The following is a 21595-nucleotide window of genomic DNA, read 5'->3' on the forward strand; positions in this document are numbered from 1 at the left end:
TTTGCAAGTGCAACGAACTAACAAAGTTCAAGTGACCAAAATGCGCATGTCAAAGTTTTGCGTATGAAACGGCTTGTGAATATGCAACTACAGAGGCTATGTCTTCCACATATTCACCATAATCATTGAGCTTGTACAACCCATAATATAGTGAACTGGATGCAATAATTGTGTCACCATATGGGAGATCATGAATTGAACATCTGTCTGTTGTCAACAAACTTCACATTCAAGCCAATCTTTGCAAATGCGAAATCTAACATCAAATTTTTCTCGATCTCTGGTACATACAAAGTGTATGTAAGTGTTAAACTATAACCATTAATAACAATTATATAATTTTTACCAACTCCTTTGATAGGATAGGAGGAGATATTGGCACATGTGACAGTATTGCCTTATGAGCCAGACTCGAGAAGTACATAGATTGTGTTGATAAGTAACATGCTTAGTGACACCATTATCAAAGTACCATACGTTTAAGTCCACAATAGACATACAAGAATCATGTAAAGAAGACACATAGCTGCATTGTGCATTAAATGCCCACTTTATATCTTGCACAACTTTTGTAGATTTTGATTTAGAAGGAGAGAGATGTACAATTGCTATAGTAGCTTTTTCTTAGCTTCTTTTGCAGCCAATTTAGGATAATTCTTAATGACATGATATCTTTTGCCTTACAATACTTGCAATAGATTTTACTATCATTTTTATTCTCATTCTTATTAGTCTTCTTTGTCTAAACAATATTTGTAAATTTATGCTTGTTAGTAGGAAAAGTAGTATTTCCTTTTTTTTCCTAGACTAGCCACAAAAGCTTGACCTGCAACATGCATAATGGACCTTCTTCCTATTTATCCAGCAGGTGCAGATGGTTTAGCTTTAGTATTACAAAATTGACAGACTCAAACTAGGTTGGTGATGTTGATCATAGGTGATTGACGATAGGCTATTGCTTTCTTCTAGGTGCATGTGATTTCTTGGAGCAGCAAGAAGCAGCCTGGAGTTGCCCTTTCATCTATAGAGGTCGAGTATCGAGTAGCTTGTTCTACCACTTTTGAAACTATTTGGCTTCGGAGGTTGTTGTAGGAGCCTGGTTGTTCACAAACAGTTACTACACTTCTAAGCGACAATGGGAGTTGCATAGTCTTTGCACGAAATCATGTATTCCATTCTAGGACAAAGCACATAGAGATCCAGTATCATTACATTCGTGAGATCTTGGACGGGATCATTGATGTGGAGTATTGCAAGACCGGGGACAATCTAGGAGATTTGGTTACCAAGGCACTTCCTTAGGCCGTCTGGACTGAGAGGACAGTTTTTCCGACGTGGAAGTCAGTTTTTTGCTGCATTTTTTATTATTTTGTTATTTATTTTGGAGTTGGCCAGTTCAAGCTGACCTGATCAGTTTGATGCATTTATTGCTGCCTATTTATGGCAGGTCTGCTTTGGGCCATAGTCACTTCAGGTGCTGTTAGAGCGCAAGTTGTTGCTATGATACTGATGAAACACTATGGATTTCCAACTTGCACACTTGACATTACACAAACCATTCAAGCATAAAGAAAAATATAAAGAGATGTAGCCGTAGAGCCAAATGGCTCACCCCTGAGCCTAGGATCAACCACCTATTAGGCCAGGCTCCCATTGCAGGGATTGATGTCCCATACCATCGACCCACATAATTTGGGTGTATGAATGGAGCTACTTGGGTCTAAGCCAGGTATAGGAAGTGCATCACTATGTGTTGACCATAATAGGTCACATACCACAATTGGCACGTGAGCTAGTCTACCATGCCATGTGGATGGCATAGTTATGTGATGCTTGCTCATTCCAAGTCAACAACAGATGAAACATAAACATGAAAGGCCACCATGGCAATGCAAGCATCAGCGGATAGTTACTTAAAAATTGAAGATGGTGTATAGGTAGCTACCTAGGTTATTGGTGCCACACAACTTTGCCTTTACCAAAGTCAATGCATGAAAGCCACGTAAAGCAGGCAATCATGTGCAGCAGCAGCCACGCCAAGTTAAACACAACTATGCCAGCCAAAGCTTAGACTAAGATGCATTGGTGATGGCAGTGGCACACACAAGTTAACTAGTGCAAAAGCCCATGCGAAACTCCTCTGACTTGAACATCTAATTGTTGTTGAGCATGTGTTTGCTGTGGTCTTCATGTTCATCTCCTGTTTGTGAGCCTCAGCCAGAGTTTGGCGAGAATTTGAGCTCTGACAGGTTCTCTGTTTGTCAATCTTTGTCAGGTGACAGTAGCCTTCATCAGATGCACCACTTTCTTCTTCTTATTTGTTGGCTTTTCACTGCTGGGCGGACATTTCCAGCTGCTATTATGGGCAGGCAGGACCTTTTTGCGGGCTGCAGACGCTTTTAACTGGGATGGCTGCTATTAGACCAGTCAGACAGCAATTGCCTTTATTGCCTTTTTTGACTGGCAGTCAGCAGCGTATTCATGTCTCCACAAGGCTCAAGCAGGTCGGCTAGATTATATGGCTGTTGGCTAGATATATTGCCTCATCCTTCCCACCCCACATTATTGCGATCCGTTCAGTCCTCTCTTCCTGCTGTCTCAGTCTCTTCTCCAGACACCATCGTTTCTTTCTCCTCTCTCCTTAATCAGATTCCTCCATGTCCTTTCTTTCAGAATTTGGCACCCTCACTGACATTCCAAGGCACACATACAAGGGCTGTTGTATTAGCATTCTTTCCTATTCACTTCGGTTAGTGTTTTCTTCTCTGTGTGTTCCTTTTGTTGCTTCTCCAGTGCAGTCATTGATACCCTGTTAGAGTGCAATACACAGTGACATTAAAGAAATAACTCACTTGAATTGTAAATGCAAACTATCAAGTACATATAAGTAGGAATCCTCTATGAAAATCAAGAAGTACAATGGCAGAGCACCAGCTTACATACTCCATACTCCTCTCTGCTCCACACCAGGAATTTGCAAGTATATGACCATGAAGATGTCCACTCTCCCTTATTTATAGGCAAAAGGTGGGATGTCATAGAAAAATAGGCCAGCTTACACTCAAATAAGCAATAAAGATGCCAGGCGTAACTTACTCCTTGGGGGCTCCTGAACTTGCAAATTGTCCAATTCTAACACTGTTGCAGGATGAACTCAGAGCTTCAAGCTGGTCTGTTTTAAAGGCGTCCAGTGCATGAGATAGATATTGTTCTTTGGATATGACATTCTTGTGCCTGATCTCTTTCATGTCTAGTTGATCCTCCTGGATTTGTGAACAATGATATAATGCACGAGTTGGAATGTCAGATGAATCTTGTTCTTTTACAACAGGTTCGGAAGGATAAGCCAGAGTTATCAGAATGGATGTTGAAGTATAATGCCTTTGGCCAAGACTTTGAGTTCAAATGGACAGCAAAAAATTTGCAGGCACGACTCTACAAACATGTATCATTTTCATGCACACCTGCTATAGCTGGACTTCTGAGTCTCGAAGTGTCTTCATAGTGGATTGATATTGAAACTCTTCTGCTTTTGCAGCCAATATATCACCAGAAAATTCATTGGCGTTCTGTTGATGGCCTTCCTAATAGGTTTGTGTGATTCTATATTCTGATAGACTGCCTATTTTTTTCCATCTCTGCAGTTTTAGTTGGTCCAATGATTTATTCCAGTGTCTCTGCAGTTTTCGTCGTTCCAATGATTTTTTGAGCTGAAAGATGATTTCCTACTGCCCTTACTAAAAGAGGAAAAGTCATGATTCAAACTATACTTCGCAAACACACTCACTTGATCAAAAAGAGAGCATGAATATTGGATACAACTGCACATTAGCTATATTAAGTCATGTAGATGGCCCTAAGTGGAGACATGTTGTACTGTGTCATGTCTGAGCAGAAGCCTATGTGACACTAGGCTGTGTTTAGGTCCAACCTCCAAGCTTAACCTGCTAGAAAGTGACCTCTTTTGTAAGCTCCTTCACACAAAGTAATCCTACGCCCCCTTGGGTAGCAATGTAGACAGCTCCATTAATGTCAAATCAAATTTTGATCTTTGGCCACAAACTGTGAGCTGCATGTGGCTTTCATCTTTATATTCCAGTCCAACCTTCTTGAGACTGGTTCCAGCGTCGTGAAGCAATGACTTTAATGCCCAATGAAGCAATGACTTTAATACCCAACAAGAATGAAACTCCATGACAACCTCCATCATTTGTCATAGAATTATTAAACATGATTCACATGATCAGTAAATCTGGTCTCAGCAGTGCATTGCCTTGTGGTCCCAAGTCATGGAGTTCCACTAAACATGCAGTCCATGTCTACAAATCAAGGGGGGTGTAGACTGGAGTATGATAACATTGAGTATGTATCAAGGTGCTTGCATTGCTTAGAAGCACATAAGTATTGAAGTATGAAAATTTTGAGGGAAAGGACTGTACAGAAATACCCTAACATAGAAACACAAATACAATCGTACGACAAAGCACAAATTGAACAAACATGGTTAGGGTTAGGGTAACTCAAAGACAATGAACATAGTGAAGATTAGAAATGAATGAATCAATATAATACAATGCTCATGCAACAAATAAACAATGCAATGAATGAATATTGTACCTTGATATGTTTGAGGACAGAGACAAAGGTAATGAGCTGGAGAGTGTGTCATACTCTAACGGAACCAGAAAGGGATTGCAAACAAGCCCAAGCTCTTTTTTTCTTTTCTTTTCCCCAAGGCATCCCATCCCAAAGTAACTAGGGCATTGGGCAAAGGGTGCACATTGGTTGCTCATTGACCTACCGAGACTATAGAGGAGATGGCTATCTTACCAAGGGAGCCCAAGTGTTCATCCCAAAGAGGACAGAGCATTGGACAAAGGGTGCTTGTTGGCTTCCCAGTGGCCTACTAAGTCTTGCAAAGGCGGATGGAAATACAATGGGCTTTTTTTGGGAGGGTGGTTGTTTTGTTTTTCAAAAGATTTATCATTAAATGAGTGTTTTCAAATAGTTTTCAGTCGATTGAGTAACAATACCCACCTATCCCAACCACTATTGGGTATCAATGACGAAGGAAAGAGGGTAAGTGTGGAAAGCATTTATGGTAGGGATGTGGAGAGGCAAAAAAAAGTATGGAAGGCAAGCTGAGCAAGTGAGGAAGACTGCCATATGCCATGAATATGGCGGATCCAGAGTCGACCACTGCAAAGGATTGAAAAGGGATAAATGCCCACAAATTCATGTTTACAAGAACAAAATGCCAATGCATTGGAGTTATGCAATAGGCAATGCAAGTGTGATCATGCTCATGCAAAGTGTTATGCAACGTGCCACTTAGATAGTGCCCTTGTAGGGGAATTGTTCACTTGTCCAAGTACCTGTTTACAATCATGGTCATCCTAATGATGCAAATGAGATACAAAGTATAACATACATAATGTTTGAATTAAAATTGTAAACAACACCTTGTTACCACCAAGAGAAGAAAGTGTTAGGTTAGGATTCAACAGCGTGTGCACACTCACACTCTCTCATAAGAAACAAGTGAACAATAAGAGAGGAGTGTTGGAAGGTCACATCCACTATGTGAGAATGATATGAAAGTACAATTCTTAAGGTCCTAAGTACCACGTCCATTGATGTGTGTTCACATGGAAAAAAAACCCTTCTCTAGCTAGAAGGTAAAAAGTGCTCGTTGCTAAGGGAGTGTTTATACCAAAACTTAGGAGGAACACGATAAGTGTAACAAACCCTCCTTGAGTGAATGATGTGAGTGTATAAAGGGAATAGGTAGATCAATCCCCAAATGGTATCAAGCCTATAGCCTTGTGAAAAGCTTCAAACTTCTCTCTAGAGAGAGCTTTTGTAAACACATCTGTCAAGTTGTCCTGTACAGGGACATAAATGGAGTCAATCTTCCCTATATGAAGCCTCTCTCTGACATAATGATAATGCACCTCAATGTGCTCAGTGGGAGCATGAAAAAATGGATTCCTCACAATTGTTATGGTACTTTGACTATCAATATAGATAGGAGCGGGTGACTATCGTCCCACATTAAGATGACCAAAAGGCGCTATACACATTTTACACATTTGATTGATGACCAAAAGGTGTTTGAGCTATACACATTTTACACATTTGATTGATGACCAAAAGGCGTTTGAGCTATACACATTTTACACATTTAATTCATGTATAGCAAGAAGCAGTCTATAGTGGCCACATCTAGTTATGAAGCTGAATACAAGGAAGCATTAATAGCTACATTGGAATCTGTATGGCTCAGATGCCTCTTGGTCAATCTTAGTGTGGGACAACAATCACTCACTCCTATCTATACTAACAGTCAGAGTGCCATGGTAGTTGCAAGGAATCCAAGTTTTCATGATCACACCAAGCACGTTGAGGTACATTATCATTATGTCCGAGAGAGGCTCGATGTGGGGGAGATTGACTTCGTTTATGTCACTACACAAGACAACTTGGTTGATGTGTTTACAAAAGCTCCCTCTAGAGAGTTTGAAGCCTTTTGCAAGGCTCTAGGCTTGATACCATTTGGGGATTGATCTGTCTATTCCTTGTATATTTCCACATCATTCACTCGAGGGGGGCTTGTTACACTTATTGTGTTCCTCCTAAGTTCCGGTGTGAATGCTCCCTTATCCATGGGCACTTTTTACCTTCTAGTTGGAGAAGGGTTTTTCCTCTGTGTGAATACCCATTAGTAGGTGTGGTACTTAGTACCTTAGGGATTATACTTTCACATCATTCTCACATAGTGGGTGTAACATTCCAATACTCCCTCTCTTGTTGTTCACTTGTTTATTGTGAGTGCGCGCGCGTCCTAAATCCTAACCTAATAGCAATCAGGTTTCTTGAGTGAAATGCATGGCAAATTGCATGACATTTTAGGTATGCAAGTTGGACAAATAACCAGGGCTGGTCTTAGAAATGTTGCTGTAGGTTTCACAAATGCTAGCATGGTACCATGTGGGTCACCGGGAATATTGCAAGATGTAATAAGTTGAGAGAGAAGCTTTTATTGGTGATAGACAACTAAATATGCAAAATGATAGAAAGGATACAAATTCTTTTTTTGTTGTGTTATGACAGATGAGCCTGCTTTTGAAGTTGCAGAAAAATTGCCACACCATCTAAGGATGCTTGGACCCTATTATTCTTGGGATGCCTGCAGTGCAGTGCAGAGTCCCTATTGCTTCCAACTGATGTACTACTGACTGCTTAGGGTTAAATTGGGGAGATGATTGAATACATTACAAAAATATTAGTTCCAGGAAGGAATTTCAATTCACTAGCCTTCTTTGATCTCTATGTATGAAGAGTTTAATGCAGCTATGCTCATGATCTCACAGCAATCTGGATAGTAGTTGCTTGAGAAGGATGACTGTCTGTAAATTGCACCACAATTTTCACCTATTACTTTGGCTCTCCTCCAGCTCAAATCAAGCTCCCATGAATTGGCTAGATGATGCATTCTCCATGAAAATTGACCTAGGCTTAAACCCTATCTAAGCAAGATTCACATTCAAATGAAGCCTTGCTAGTTTTAGGGAACTACATGCTTACCTCTACCATTTGACCATGGGCACTCAAAGAGATGCCATGGCTAGAATTCAAGATAGGCAAATCATGGATGTAAGAGGTATTATCATTACTGTCACTCCCATCTATAAGGTGCTTCGCATGACGAACATGATGGGGGGCGACTATTGGCCTTCTCTATTATCTTATGGCGGATGCGATGGAGGAGATACAATCATCAACCATCTTGGATAGGGAGGCCTCTTATTCATGGTATTTTTTAATTTTTTTTTAAAAAATGATTCATGCTTATTTTTAGTTTTAGAATTTATAATTCACATTGTCTCACTCTCTTTCTTTTCAAAATTCATCTCTAAATTTTCCTTCAAATCTCTATTATCTTACACTTACTGTAGTGATATTTGGGATATCACCCCTAAAAGAGATGATATTCTCTTTTTTACAAAGAAAAGTTGGGAGTGGATGAAGCGATCTATACATGGGTTTGCGGCACTCTTGCATTCTGCTTTTAAAAAACCCTTTGTCGTCATGGATGCCAATGTCCTCACCGATCGCTATTGCCTTTTTTCCAAAGGCTTTGGTGGAAGAGCACCATGGTGTCTTTCTCCAAGAGCTCGTCAATTATAGTGATCAAAGGGGCAATGCTTTTGCATCGACCATTTGTTGGAAGGGGGAATCGTTGGTGAAGCTTCTTTTTTGGTGGGAGTCATTTGGCTATCCAAATTGCCCCACCTTCAAAGAGTGGCCTTACGCATTCTTGCACAAGTTTGAAAATCTCTTTTATTTTTTCATTTGATTCAAGTTACAACTTGCAAGTTTGAAGTTTAAACTTATTTTCTCTTTATATGGTTTAGGATTGTTCGTTGGGTGCATGTGAGAGGAATTGGTGCGCCTATTTTCTCGTGCACACCAAAATTTGCAATAATCTTAGCATGTGGCAATTGGAGTAACTAATTTATTGCCGCTCCAATTTACGTATGCTATGCAATATGCATGAGATATCTATGGTAAGATAGGTATCGTATATCCAATTTTTATACTTTTTACTTCATAACTTTATTAAAAAATTATGAAGTATATTTAGTGAAGTTTCATTTATTTAATCTAAGTTTTTCATCCTTTAAATGTATAGGTGAATGTGGATTCACTCGAGCTCTTCACTAGTACACTTAAAAGTGTGACTCATGAGAGAGACTTGGAAGAGGAGCAAATATTTAGGGAGCTTTATTTGGAGCTCGAGGAGATGGACCGTCGGGTGATGGGTCTCTTGCACTTGTGCATGCCATGCCCGTGTTGTTAGTCACCCTCGCACTGGTAGTGATGGAGCTTTTACTTCAGTATCCATATCGGCTGCCTGTGATACTCGTGGGGCCCTTAGATGCTACAGGAGGCATGGGAGTGGCTCAAGAAGTACTTCTAGTTCTGCCTAGGAGGATATATCTATCACTGCCTCTCACATAGAGCTTAGAGAGCCTGATTATGATGACGAGGGCAATGTCATTAGTGAGGTGATTTTGTTGAGGAGGGTGATGGCTTCTTAAGCGGCAACGAGGATGCTTCTACCTTTGATGCTGAGAGTGATATGAGCACTTAGAGTAATCATGTATCTTGATTCAGATTGAGCTATGGATGATGGCTTTTATCTCAATCCATTTTTGTATACTTTTTCTATAAGATTGCATATTTGGCTCATAATAAAGTTCTTGGTTTCATTATTTATACTATACTCTTGGGTCTTGACTCTTGAGTTTTGTTTGGACTCTCTTTTGCACTTAACTTTTAACTTGAATCTCCAAGTTAATGTTTTAAGTCAAAACATATAGTATAGACTTAAAATTATATGTATTTTTCTTTTTCATCGGACGTAACATTGGACGTAGATCCAATATTTATTAGTCTGATTAGTATCATACTAGCATTGGAGTGTACTAATTGGACGCCATTGGACGTGACAACCCTGGATTAGCCAACAATCTATGCAACTATACATATTCCATTGTTATGGTAAAGGTTGCTTTGAACTCAACCTCACAAGAAGAGGTAGCCACTATAGGCTGTTTCTTATTTAGCCATGAAATGCATGTGAAACCAGCCTTCCTTCTAGAATAGGGTGGCAATTCTTGATCAAGCACTTAATTATAGCAATTAGTAAATAACATAAACAAAAAATGCACAATTTACCTCAAAATTCTTGGACAGTAGACATCCTGTTGGCCCTAAAACTTGTGCCCCTTTCGGTATTTCTTTAGCTTTATTGACTAATGGATTATATATAAGCTAAGATTTTACAATATCCTTGGCAAATCCAAAAGCTCCTTGCTGTACATGCAATCAGCACACAAAATGGGCCAATTGCCCCTTGAATTTCACCCAGAACTTGCTCTAATTGGATCCCAAATGGCCAAATGCTGCCCCAAATTCACAATGGATGGGCTAGCATTTGAATTGAGTGTATTCCACAAATTTCAAGTGCTGAACTCAGTGTATAATGCCGTCTACTAATGGCACAGGTCCTAGGGTGGTTGCTAAATCCAAATTTTTGCAGAAATTTAGGATTTATAGCAGAATTGCCTCTGTTGTCCACTAAATCTGACTAAGATCTGTTCCAAATGGCTGAGATAAGCTGAGATCTTGTGAGAATTGATTGAAGGAGGTGAGAGAATGCGAGAGAGAGAAAAAATTCAGAGATTTCTCGCAGAGAGACCCTCCAAATGTTGATGGCTCTAGATGAGTGTCACTTGCTGTTTTCTGAGTTTTCTACTTAGAAAATGGACCGATAGCCTTCTCTCTTTCCTTCTCTAGTTGAAAACTAATTTGAATGGTTGAGACCAAGCTCCAAAAACGTTTTCTCAGTTTGCATAAGTATTTTTGCGAAGTGGCAGCCTTCTAAACCTAAATTTCAGTATTATCTAGTCATTAAACTAATTTTCAGAATATAATAATTAAAAAAATTAATTTCAGTAATTTTGACCATGCCCAAAATGAAATGTGTAATCCATAGTTAAATTGGCTAGGCCATTTGCAACTTAGAGTGATTCCTAACCTCTATTGGCTCTTAGATTGGCATTAATTAATTAATTAATGCTAGGCTGCATCGAATTGTTGAATGAAAGTCAAAACTTTCAGCCTATCTTGTACATCACTAAAGGACTCAAACTTCATTGCCCTTTTACTCTCATCATAGTATTTTGTTACCTGTTTGGGTGTCAAGTTGTCATATTTTCTTGAGCCCCATAAACATTCGGGGGTGCAGATGCATTACCAAACATGCTACTTTGTGCCCCATGCATCAAGCCAATGCTGCCATACATAGGGTTTTGCACTTTTTTCGCTATCCTTGAATACATTGGGCCTTGCACACTATGCATTGACTGCTGCATACCATAGGGATTTGTGCCATACATTCCCGTATATAGTCCTTGTCCAATCATAGCATGAAAAATTGTGTTACCACCAAAGTATCCTGGCTGCCCAATCATAGTATGCATGCCTAGCTGTCCAAAATCCATTGGACTGGCACTTCCACGTTGGCCTTGCATTTGCATTCCTTGCCTTGTAGGTACCAACTGTTTTGCTTCATCGATCTCTTTAGGAGCTTTAAGTAAAGGCTTTGGTATTATCTTCGGAGCACCTTGCTGTCTCGAAGGTGTAGAAGATGACTTCTTTTTCTTGCCCTTGGTGGTGTCTTTGTTCCGAGCATTCAAAAATTAGGTGAATTGAGGATCCTTTGCTAATTCAACAAAGAGATTTGTTGTTGTCCTTATCGGGTTCTTGAATTGGTCATCAAATTCCTCTTCACTTTACTGGTTATCAGCCTCATTATGTCTTAAAGGCCCTGCATCTTGCCCAATAGCAATATTTTCAGCTTGCTATCCATGGTTTGTGCCTTGTCCAAGTTCAAGCATTGCATTTTCTTCTTCCCCATGTGTATATCCATATTGAGAGGTGTCATCATTGCTTGATTCCATCTCATTGCATGAAAGACATCTTGCTGTAATTTCTCAACTAAGCACAAAAATTAGCACTACCACAAAGCTTTGGCTTGGAATTAGGTGCCTTGGGTCCACCATATCAAGCGATTGAGTGGTATCCCAGCAATGCAACCATGAAACCAACCTTCCTTCTCGGATAGGGCGGTAATTCTTGATCAAGCACTTAATTACAACAATTAAATTGAAAATGCATAATTTACCTTAAAAAATCTTGGACAATAGACATCTTGTTGGCCTTAAAACTGGTGCCTCTTTTGGTATCTCTTTAACTTTATTGACTAATGGATTGGACACAAGGTGAGATTCCACAATCTCCTTGGATGATCCAAAAGCCCCTTACTATAGATGCAATCAACACACAAAATGGGCCGATTGCCTCTTGAATTTTACCAAGGACTTTTACTCCAAGTGGACTCCAAATAGCCAAATGCTGCTCCAAATTTAGAATGGATGGACTGACATTTGAATTCCCTGATAATTCCACAAATTTTAGGTGCTGAATTCAGTACAAAAGGTTTATGCTAATCTAGGAAGGCAACAACATGTCCTATTAAAGTTTTCTAATACAAGAAGGAATTATGTCAAATAGAGTAGAAATTAACATGGTCTATAAGTTTCATGCTATCTATTGAAGAGGTTGGTTCTTTTGAAACCCTAAGGGATGAAGACTAAGAAACTAGAGAAATTTAGGTTAATTTGATTGTAATACCATGTCAAAAATTATAGTATGCTTTGATACCATGTCAAAATAAGCGACAATGTAGAGAGACTTTAGGGTTTGGAGGGAGTAATACTGTGTGTACGGCAAACAATGAGAGAGAGGAGAAACTCAGAAACACAAGAAAAACACGATGATGATGCATTGAATCATACTATGAGAAGAAAAGCTAATACAGTGGTGTCGAAGCTTAGAACATAAGTGCACTGTCCTGTCTGAATCAAGTGGTAGCACCTATGGGAAATTTGCACAGTGTAGGGAGCGGAACACAGTCCTTTGGGAAGTGGGCTATTGAAGTAACCACTAGAAGGTGAACAACAGTTGTCAAGGGAGCAGACCGTAGTCCTTTGATGCCGTTAAAGATGTGGAAGATGATCACCAGCTGTCGAGGGAGCAAACTACAGTCATGTGATGCCGGGGAGTGACTTGGATAGCAAAATGCAAATCCCAAAGTGTCGGAGCTGTCACACGCAAGGAGAGCAGCCCAGATGCTGATGCCATGTGAATAATGATCATGCCAAATGATGGAGGATGAGTTGGGCTGCAAAAGCGCAGGTCCCAGTAACCTCTGTGACAGACGAGTAATGCTAGGTGATGGAGGAGAAGCCAGGCTGCAAAAACGTAGGTCCTAGCAGCTCCTGTAATAGACGAGTGATGAAATCAATGACTCTTGGTGATGGAGATCGTCGTGAGAGGCTAGGGTGCTGACACCAAGATGGAGATGATGATGCTAGGCAAGGAGGTTTCCAGATTGAAAAACACAGGTGAAGGTGGAGCTTGAAGGAGAAGGGTGTTGATGCCAAGTAGAAGATGCTTTAAACGCAAGGCCTGATGATGAAATAGGGCGCCTAAAGTAGAAGAGTAAGGGTGAAGGCAGCCACGAGCCACAAACCACAATGTCCTCTTGAAGTGGTGTGAGGGCAGTGGAAGGGGTTGGGGAGAGAAGGAAAGTGGCGGTGGTGACCGAAGGAGGTGAAGAATGACTAAAGAGAGTGATCTAGAATGAATGAAGTGACTATGTATTTATAAGCATAAGTTGTCTAGGGTGGTGCACCCTTGTGTGGGCGCCGAGTGAAAAAGTGGCCAAAATGTGGACATCAACCCTTTTTGGGGCTACTAGTGCAAAACCCTAAAAGTGTATAAACTAAAGAAGTGGGTTTCTCAACACCCTATCTCAGGCCCAAAAAGGGATGAAGAAAGAGGAACGAAGAGAGATATGATGAAGAAGAAGAGGATCCCAAAGATCCAAAATTTCCATGTGAAAGGAAATCTATAGTAAGGAATAGTAGATGGGATGAACTGTAGTACTTGACTGCACCTCAAGAGAGACCACTAGCTCTGTAACTCCACGTTGGAAGGAATTTGAAGTCTCTGAAGATCCTAGGTATCAATAGGAGAAATGATTGCTTGAATACAACCATTCCAAAAGAGTTAAGGATAGGTGACAAACTTCATGATGAGGAGGTGCCTCACAAGGGTGGAGGCACAAGGGTCTCCTTTGAAGCCAAACAAGTAGAAGCCCCCTTTGAGGGCAAAGAGAGTACATCCCCCTTTGAAGCCCCCCCTACGAGAGAGAATCTAAAAACTCATGGATCACGGACTATGAATCATCTGATGATGAAGGAAGTGCCATGGGTCGTGCCGAAGAAGGTATTTGGGGTATCGAAGATATCAACGCACTCCCAGAGGTAGCCTCTCGAACTTGAGTAGTCGAGGGTGGAGAAAAGGGAGGATCAGTTTGAGCCAAGGGTGGGTTGTCAGAGTGCAGCGATGTGGAAGCGTGGGACCAAGATTAAGAGAGAGTGAACACAAAGAGAAGAGAGAGAGGAGACAGTGAAACATAGAAAATCTGCAGTGTAGAATGTTGTACAGGAATGTAGAAATATACAGGGTGCAGAAAGAATATCTGCGTATGTCTCCGCCTTGAGGACCTCGATCTCCGTCAGCCCGCGTGCTGTAAGTTACTAGTAGGTTGTCTTTGTCAGATGTAAGTGTCCAAGTGCTTTACAGGACTGCTATATATAGCACAGGAAATACCACAAAAAAATAGCCAAATCAGGTCGGTTGCATTTAATGCAGCCGACTGCATAAAACTGTCCCGACTACTGCTGTGCCACGTGGCAACGGCTGCTGACTGGTCCGCGACTGCTGACGTGGCTGTGACTGCTGACGTGGCACTGCGCTGCACTGTCCGTACTGCCTGCTGCAATACTGCTGTCCAGGGAATGATATCTCTAACATGGGCAACAATCACTATCTCTTAGTGGAGTGGACCATGGAGCCGAAATAATAGAAAGGGTCAAACAACTACTGTATCGTGAAGGAGCGGATTGCGGAGGGGATGGTATCCAACACTCACTCTTTCTTGATGGAGCGGGTTGCAAAACCATGGATTGTCGAGGTGGAATTCCTAAAACCCTAGAAAAAGTAGAAGCAACCGCCGTAGCGCATTGCGATGGTCGTGAGAAGGCTGGTTACCACTCGATCCTCCTGTGGCTTGAAAGGGCTTAGTGCACATCTGATGCATCTTATTGCCTTGAGCATAAAAATCTGAAAGCCGATGTAGAACAAACTCTATGGCCTAGGAGGGAGAGGTGCTACAACAAGTGCCTGGTGGTAGATGCATATACTCTAGTGGGGTAGCAAGCAAAGGACCATGGCGGCAAGTATTGGTGGGGGTTCCAGTGATGCTAGTAGAGGAGCATCCAATGATTTGTCCCTCTACTTGTGGAGAAGTCATAGCACCGGAATTTCAACCTGTAAAAGGAAGGGTGGGTGGGAGAGAAAAAGAAAGGTATTTGTGTCTCTTGGTGATGTAGGGGAAATGAAGGGAAAAATTAGTAGATGATGTTGAATCCGCAACCTGTCTTTGCCTTTTTTGATGAACAAGGTCTTTAGCTCTCTGAGCTCCTGTGCTCTGATACCATGTCAAAAATAATAGGTATGCTATGATACCATGTCAAAAATAAGAGGTATACTCTGATACCATGTCAAAATAAGTGAGAGTGCAGAGCGGTAGGGTTTGCGGGGAGTAATGCAGAGTGCGTATAACAAATATTGAGAGAGAAGAGAGGCTTAGAAACACAAGAAGAAAACGGTGATGATGCACTCAATCATGCTATGAGAAGAAACGTTGAAACAACGGAGCCGAAGCTCAGAAGATGATTGCATTGTCTTGTTTGAATTAGGAGGTAGCATGTGGGAAATCTGCACAGTGAAGGGAGGGAAACATAGTCCTTTGGGCAATGGGCTATTGAAGTAACCACTAGAAGGTGGAAGACATGTGATGAGGGAGCGAACCATAGTCTTTTGAAGCCGTCGGAGATGTGGAAGATGATCACTAGCTGTCAAGGAAGCGAACTGTAGTCCTTTGATAAGGGACTGGCTTGGGCAGCAAAACACAAATCCCATAGTATTGGAGCTGTCAAACGCAAGGAGAGTAGCCCAAATGCTGATGCCAAGTGGATAATGATGACGCCAGATGACAGAGGATGAACCGGGCTGCAAAAACACAGCCTTTGTGATAGATGAGTGACACTAGGTGATGGAGGAGAAGCGAGGCTACAAAAACGCAAGTCCCAACAGCCCTTGCAATAGATGAGTGATGAAATCATTGACTCTTGGTGATAGAGATTGTTGCCAGAGGCTAGGATGCTAACGCCAAGTTGGAGATGATGATGTTAGGCAAGGAGAAGTCCTTGAGACTGAAAAACACAGGCGAAGATGGAGCTTGAAGGAGAGGGTGCTGATGGCAAGAAGATGATGGTGACGCTAGGTGGAAGATGCTCCAAATGCAAGGCCTGATGATGGAACAAGGTGCTTGAACCAAAAGAGAAATGGTGAAGGCAGCCACGAGCTACGAACTGCAATGTTCTCTTGAAGGGGTAGGAGGATAGTGCTGGATTGGGGAGAGAAGGGAAGTGGTGGTGGTGACTGAAGAAGGTGGTGAAGAATGATTGAGGAGACTGATCTAGAATGAATGAAGTGACTATCTATTTATAAGCATAAGTTGTCTAGGGTGGTGTATCACTGTTTGGGTGCCCATTGAAAAAGTGGAAAAAATGTGGACAATGAACTGAAGAAGTGGGTTTCTCAACACACTCTCTTAGGCCCAAAAAGGGATGAAGGAAGAGGAGTGAAGAGAGATATGATGAAGAAGAAGAGGATCTCGAAGATCCAAGATTTCCACTTGAAAGGTAATCTCTAGTAAGGAACAGTAGATGAGATGAACTGTAGAACTTGACTTCACCTCAGGAGAGAAGCCACTAGCTCTGTAACTCCATGCTGGAAGGAATTTGAAGGCCTCGTCACCAAGTTGCGGCTAAACCTCCAAGGCTTCGATCTAGGCGGTCTCCTAAGATCCTAGGTATCAATAGGATAAATGACTGCTCAAAGATAGCCATCCCCAAAAAGTAAAGGGTAGGTGACGAACTTAATAATGAGAAGGTGTCCCCCTTGAGGGTGGAGGTGCGGCCCTCTTGAAGCTAAACAAGTAGAAGCCCCTTCTGAGAGCAAAGAGTACATCCCCTTGTGAAGCCCCCTCTACGAGAGAGAGGAAATCTAAAAACTCATGAATCATAGACTCGAAATTATCTGATGACAAAGGAAGTGCTGAAGCCCCTTTTGAGAGCAAAGAGTACATCCCCCTGTGAAGCCCCCTCTACGAGAGAGAGGAAATCTAAAAACTCATGAATCATAGACTTGAAATTATCTGATGACGAAGGAAGTGCTGATGGCCGTGCCAAAGAAGATATATGGGGTACGAAGATATCGAACAACTCCTAGAGGTAGCCTCTTAAACTTGAGTAGTCAAGGATGGAGAAAAGGGAGGCTTAGGCTAAGCCAAGGGTGGGCAATAGTCACAGTCTCTTAGTGGAGCGGATGGTAGAGACGAATTAACAAAAGGGGTTGAACAACCACTATCTTGCAAAAGAGCGGATTATCAAGGGGACGGATCCAACAATCAATGTCTCTTGATGGAGCAGATTGCAGAACCTCGGGTTGTCGAGATGGCATTCTTGAAACACTAGAAGAAGTAGAAGCAACCACCATAGCACATTGCGGTTGTTGCAAGGAGGTCATGGTACCACTTGATCCTCCTATGGCTTGAAAGGGCTTAGTGCGGATCGGATGCCGCTTATTGCCTTGAGCATAGAAATCTGAAAGTTGGTGCATAGTGAACTTTGTGGCCTAGAAGGGAGAGGCGGTGCAACAAGTGCGTGGTGGTAGATGCATATACTCCGGCGGGGTAGTGAGCAAAGGTCCATGGCGGCAAGCATCAGTGGGGGTTTTGGTGATGCTAGTAGAGGAGCACCCAGTGGTTTGCGATCTGCCTATGGAGTAGTGGTAGCGCTAGAGTGTTAACCTATAAAAGGGAGGGTGGGTGGGAGAGAAAGAGAAAGGTATCTCTATCTCTTGGTCATATAGGGGAAATGAAGGGGGAAATCAGTAGATGATGCTGAACCCGCAACTTGTCTTTGCCTTCTCTGATGAATAGGGTCTTTAGCTCTCTGAGCTCCTATGCTGTGATAACATGTCAAAAATAACATGTATGTTGTGATACCATGTTAAAAATAAGAGGTATGCTCCGATACCATGTCACAATAAGCGACAATGTAGAGAGGCAGTAGGGTTTGCGGAGAGTAACATAGAGGATGTACGGCAAACACTAAGAGAGGAGAGAGACCAGAGAAGAACACAATGATGATGCACTGAATGATGCCATGAGAAGAAAAGCTGATACAACGGAGCTAAATCTTAGAAGATAATTGCATTGTCCTGTCTGAATCAGGTGGCAGCACCTGTGGGAGATCTGCACAGTGAAGGGAGGGAAACACAATCCTTTGGGCAATGGGCTATTGAACTAATCACTGGAAGGTGGAAGACAGCTATCGAGGGAGCAGACCGTAGTCCTTTGATGCCATCGAAGATGTGGAAGATGATCGCTAGTTGTCAAGGAAGCAAACTGTAGTCCTTTGATGGGGGAGTGACTTGGGTAGCAAAACACAAATCCCAGAGTGTTGGAGCTATCAAACACAAGGAGAGCAGCCCAGATGCTGATGCTAGGTGGATAATGATGACGCTAGATGATGGAGGATGAGCCAGGCTGCAAAAACGCAAGTCCCAGCAGCCTTTGTGACAAATGAGTGACGCTAGGTGATGGAGGAGAAGCCAGGCTACAAAGACGCAGGTCCAACAGCCCCTATAATAGATGAGTGATGAAATCATGAAGGAATCGGTTAGGCACGGAGATCGAGACAGACAGTCATTATGCGCAGTGAGAGAGACAGGGAGAGTGCGAGAGAGCAGAGTGTAGAGTGAATACGTTTTTTGGGTACAATGTTAAGAAAAAACTAGATTCTAGCTCAATGCAAGGCTTATTGGAGTCTAGTTACTTGAGATCATCTCACACTTACCTTGTCAAGTATTTATACAATATGCCTATAACATGCTTGATATATGAGAATAATTTCATGTTTGCTTCATGACTTTGACTAAGAGTTAGTACAAGAAAATAATCATAAGGATTAAAACTAAGATGTCTGAAGATCCGTTTGATAACTATCATTTTCATCAAGCCAATTCGGGGTTAGGTTGATAGAATCAACAACCCCAGGCCTTAAAGGCAAGTTGAGAGCTCAAGGACTAGGAAACCCTAAGTCAAAGTAAAGACCAATACCTTTACACTTGTTGGGAAGAATGCTAGATTATCGATCAATGTAAGTGATCAATAGAACTTACATCTTGTATAATTGTATAAGACCTCATCATACACCTTAGTTGAAGGAAGGGAGCGTTAAGTAAATTTCACATAGAATCGCTCTGAGATCTCAAGGGAGAGAGCGAATATGGGATGGAAATGTTATCGCATCTATTCTTGCATTGTTTGGGAAAATACAATTGGTTTTGTTGGTTGATCAAACAACATCCAAAATGCTTTTACATTCAACTGATTGTTGGATTGTTGTATGAATGATTATTCCAATTGCTTGTGATTGATGGTAAATTCATGGCAGGGGTCTGTGATGACAAATTGCCATGGGAATAAAGGAATGTTTTCTTGGAAGATGATATTAGGGTTGATTGCCTTGATTGTGCTTGATTCTTAAATGATTTAATTAAGGAAAGGTTCTTTACATGAGTGAATCACCTCCATGATCGCACCGTAGATTAACTGTAAAGGGCATTGCTCGATTCATGGGCCGAAAGTTGAGTAGTGGAAAGGCCAACGACGGGAAATAATGTTTTCACTCCTAGGTAGCTTGTGGGTCAGGTGGAGCTCTGGACATCCCTTTCCAAGTTCGGAATGGAATTGAGGACCTTTGTGGCCCCAACGTCTATGGCGTTGGAAGATCCTATTCTAGATAAAGGATGGAAATTGTGGTGCCATGTGATTTGGACCAGTTACTTCTGTAGGACAAAAGGGACGTATAATTTCTCATGTATGGGCAGGAGGCAAAGATTAACTTGAAGATAAGTTAAGGAACTTGTTTGTCAAAAGGGCTGCTTGTTGTGTTTTCATGTTAGTGCTTTAAGTTACACGAACGAATCCTGTTTCCTAAAAGGCTTAATTAAGGAAGCTGATTTTAAATGTCACACATAAATGTGATAGGACCTAATTAAATAATTAAAGAACGCCTATTGAGAAAAGCGGGTGGGCGCAACCCTCGACGAGTGTGGATTACGGCAGGGTGGTCCCGGAGAACTGGGAGACTTCTCACAAGGTTTTATCGACGTTCGACCCTTGATAATTGTTAGGTTAGAACTCGGATTCATGTTGTTTTAGGGGATCGGAATGGGACTATGCCCTACGGGTAGAGAGGTTGAGCGACACATCCCTCTCATTTCCCATTCTCTTTGAACCAAGTGCGGCATGGATCTGCTTCGGCTTGGGTATCTTTGCGTAAAGTAGGATGTGTAGGACTCGACGTTAGAATGTTGTCCAGAGACCTTGATCATTAGAATCCCAAATTTCAGGTCGATCCCAGTGAGTTTGGTCGAGAACGTTTTGTTGTGAGGCGAACTCGAGAAACCCTAGGCGACAAACACCGTAACATTCCATGGGAGGTCGGGTAGCGTCGCTTAGATTCGTCTCTCGATGGACCGCTAAAAATGTGTCTGGATAGTTGATAGGTGGGCACGTTACAACACCTCATGGTTCTACCTCGTTTTCCGTCAAGCATGCAGACAATGGCAAAACTTGTTTTAATGGGTCAAACTTTACAACTTGGTCGAACTTGATGAGACATGTCCTTGACTCATAGAACCTATGGGATCTTGTGTAGAGGTTGGAACCCCAACCCGATCCCGCACTTGTTTCATACGAGGTCATCCGCTCATGGAAGGCTAGGAATGCCTTTGCTATTGTTGAGCTGATACAAGGCTTATTGCATGAGTTTCATTCTCAGCTTCAGCATTTTAACTTAGTATCAGAGTGATGGGTACACTTGACTGATTGCTATTCGGCTTAGGATAGGACCCGTCGAATAACTCTTGACCATGAGCTTTAGAACTTCAAAATCTCTGACCGGGATGACTTGAAAGTCAAGTTGCCTTAGTATCGGCGTCTCCTTACCGAATTCTCCACTACAGGGACTCCTAAGTTCTCTAATGATCAAGCCATATTATTTCTTAACAAGCTATCACGTAAATATTTTAATTTTGTGCAGTGAGTGATTTCTTTGCCCAATTTATCCACATTCTATGAATTCGAGTATCAACTATTGTGTTATGCATGGCTATTCGATCAGTTTCATATGAATAAACCCTCAGAGAAGGCTCTTGTTGCTCATTCTCAAAAGGCGTAGTAAGGGAAGGGTAAACAAAATTAAACTTCAAATCAAAATCAGAATCAAAATAAAAAGTAAGGAGGGGAATCATAAGGAAACTTCTAGACTCAACTCAAACCTGAGTGACAGAATGTACCTAAGAAGAATAGGTATTGTTAACATTGTCAGAAGGTTAGCCATTTTGACGACGAGTGTCGATCAAAGACAAGAGGCACAACACCGAAACCTAAGTCACAAATCCCCACCCCTCAGTTGGGCAACCTCCATCAGGGGAGGTAGGGTGATGGCAAGGGGCAGTGAAAAGGTGAGACTCACACTATCACCGGTCAGCCATCTCAGTTGACTACATTCTTAACTTCACAGAGCTTGTCTGGTTGGTCTGCAAAGGCCCACATTGACTCCGTAGAGACATCCGATACGAGTCTCCTCCGCATCTGTGAGTTGCTTCCCAACGAGGTTACAGTAGAGGCTCACTCGTCACAGCCGAGCACATCAACATCTATTTGGATTGTGGACAGTGGAGCTACACATCA

The 21595-nt window shown here is 41.8% G+C and overlaps 1 protein-coding gene across 1 annotated transcript in view; it reads left to right on the plus strand.

Annotated features, from left to right (window-relative positions):
* The window catches only part of LOC148034580 (uncharacterized), a 42450-nt gene that overhangs the window by 14040 nt on the left and 6815 nt on the right, over positions 1 to 21595 (plus strand). Inside the window, exons 3-4 of the mRNA XM_087679529.1 lie at positions 3332 to 3427; positions 3539 to 3591. Of these exons, the coding sequence (XP_087535655.1) occupies positions 3332 to 3427; positions 3539 to 3591 (149 nt within the window). The remainder of the gene's footprint in view (positions 1 to 3331; positions 3428 to 3538; positions 3592 to 21595) is intronic.

Source organism: Lygodium microphyllum, chromosome 6, assembly GCF_053477565.2.
Source record: "Lygodium microphyllum isolate KBCC chromosome 6, Lygodium_microphyllum_v1.1.10, whole genome shotgun sequence".
NCBI lineage: Eukaryota > Viridiplantae > Streptophyta > Polypodiopsida > Schizaeales > Lygodiaceae > Lygodium > Lygodium microphyllum.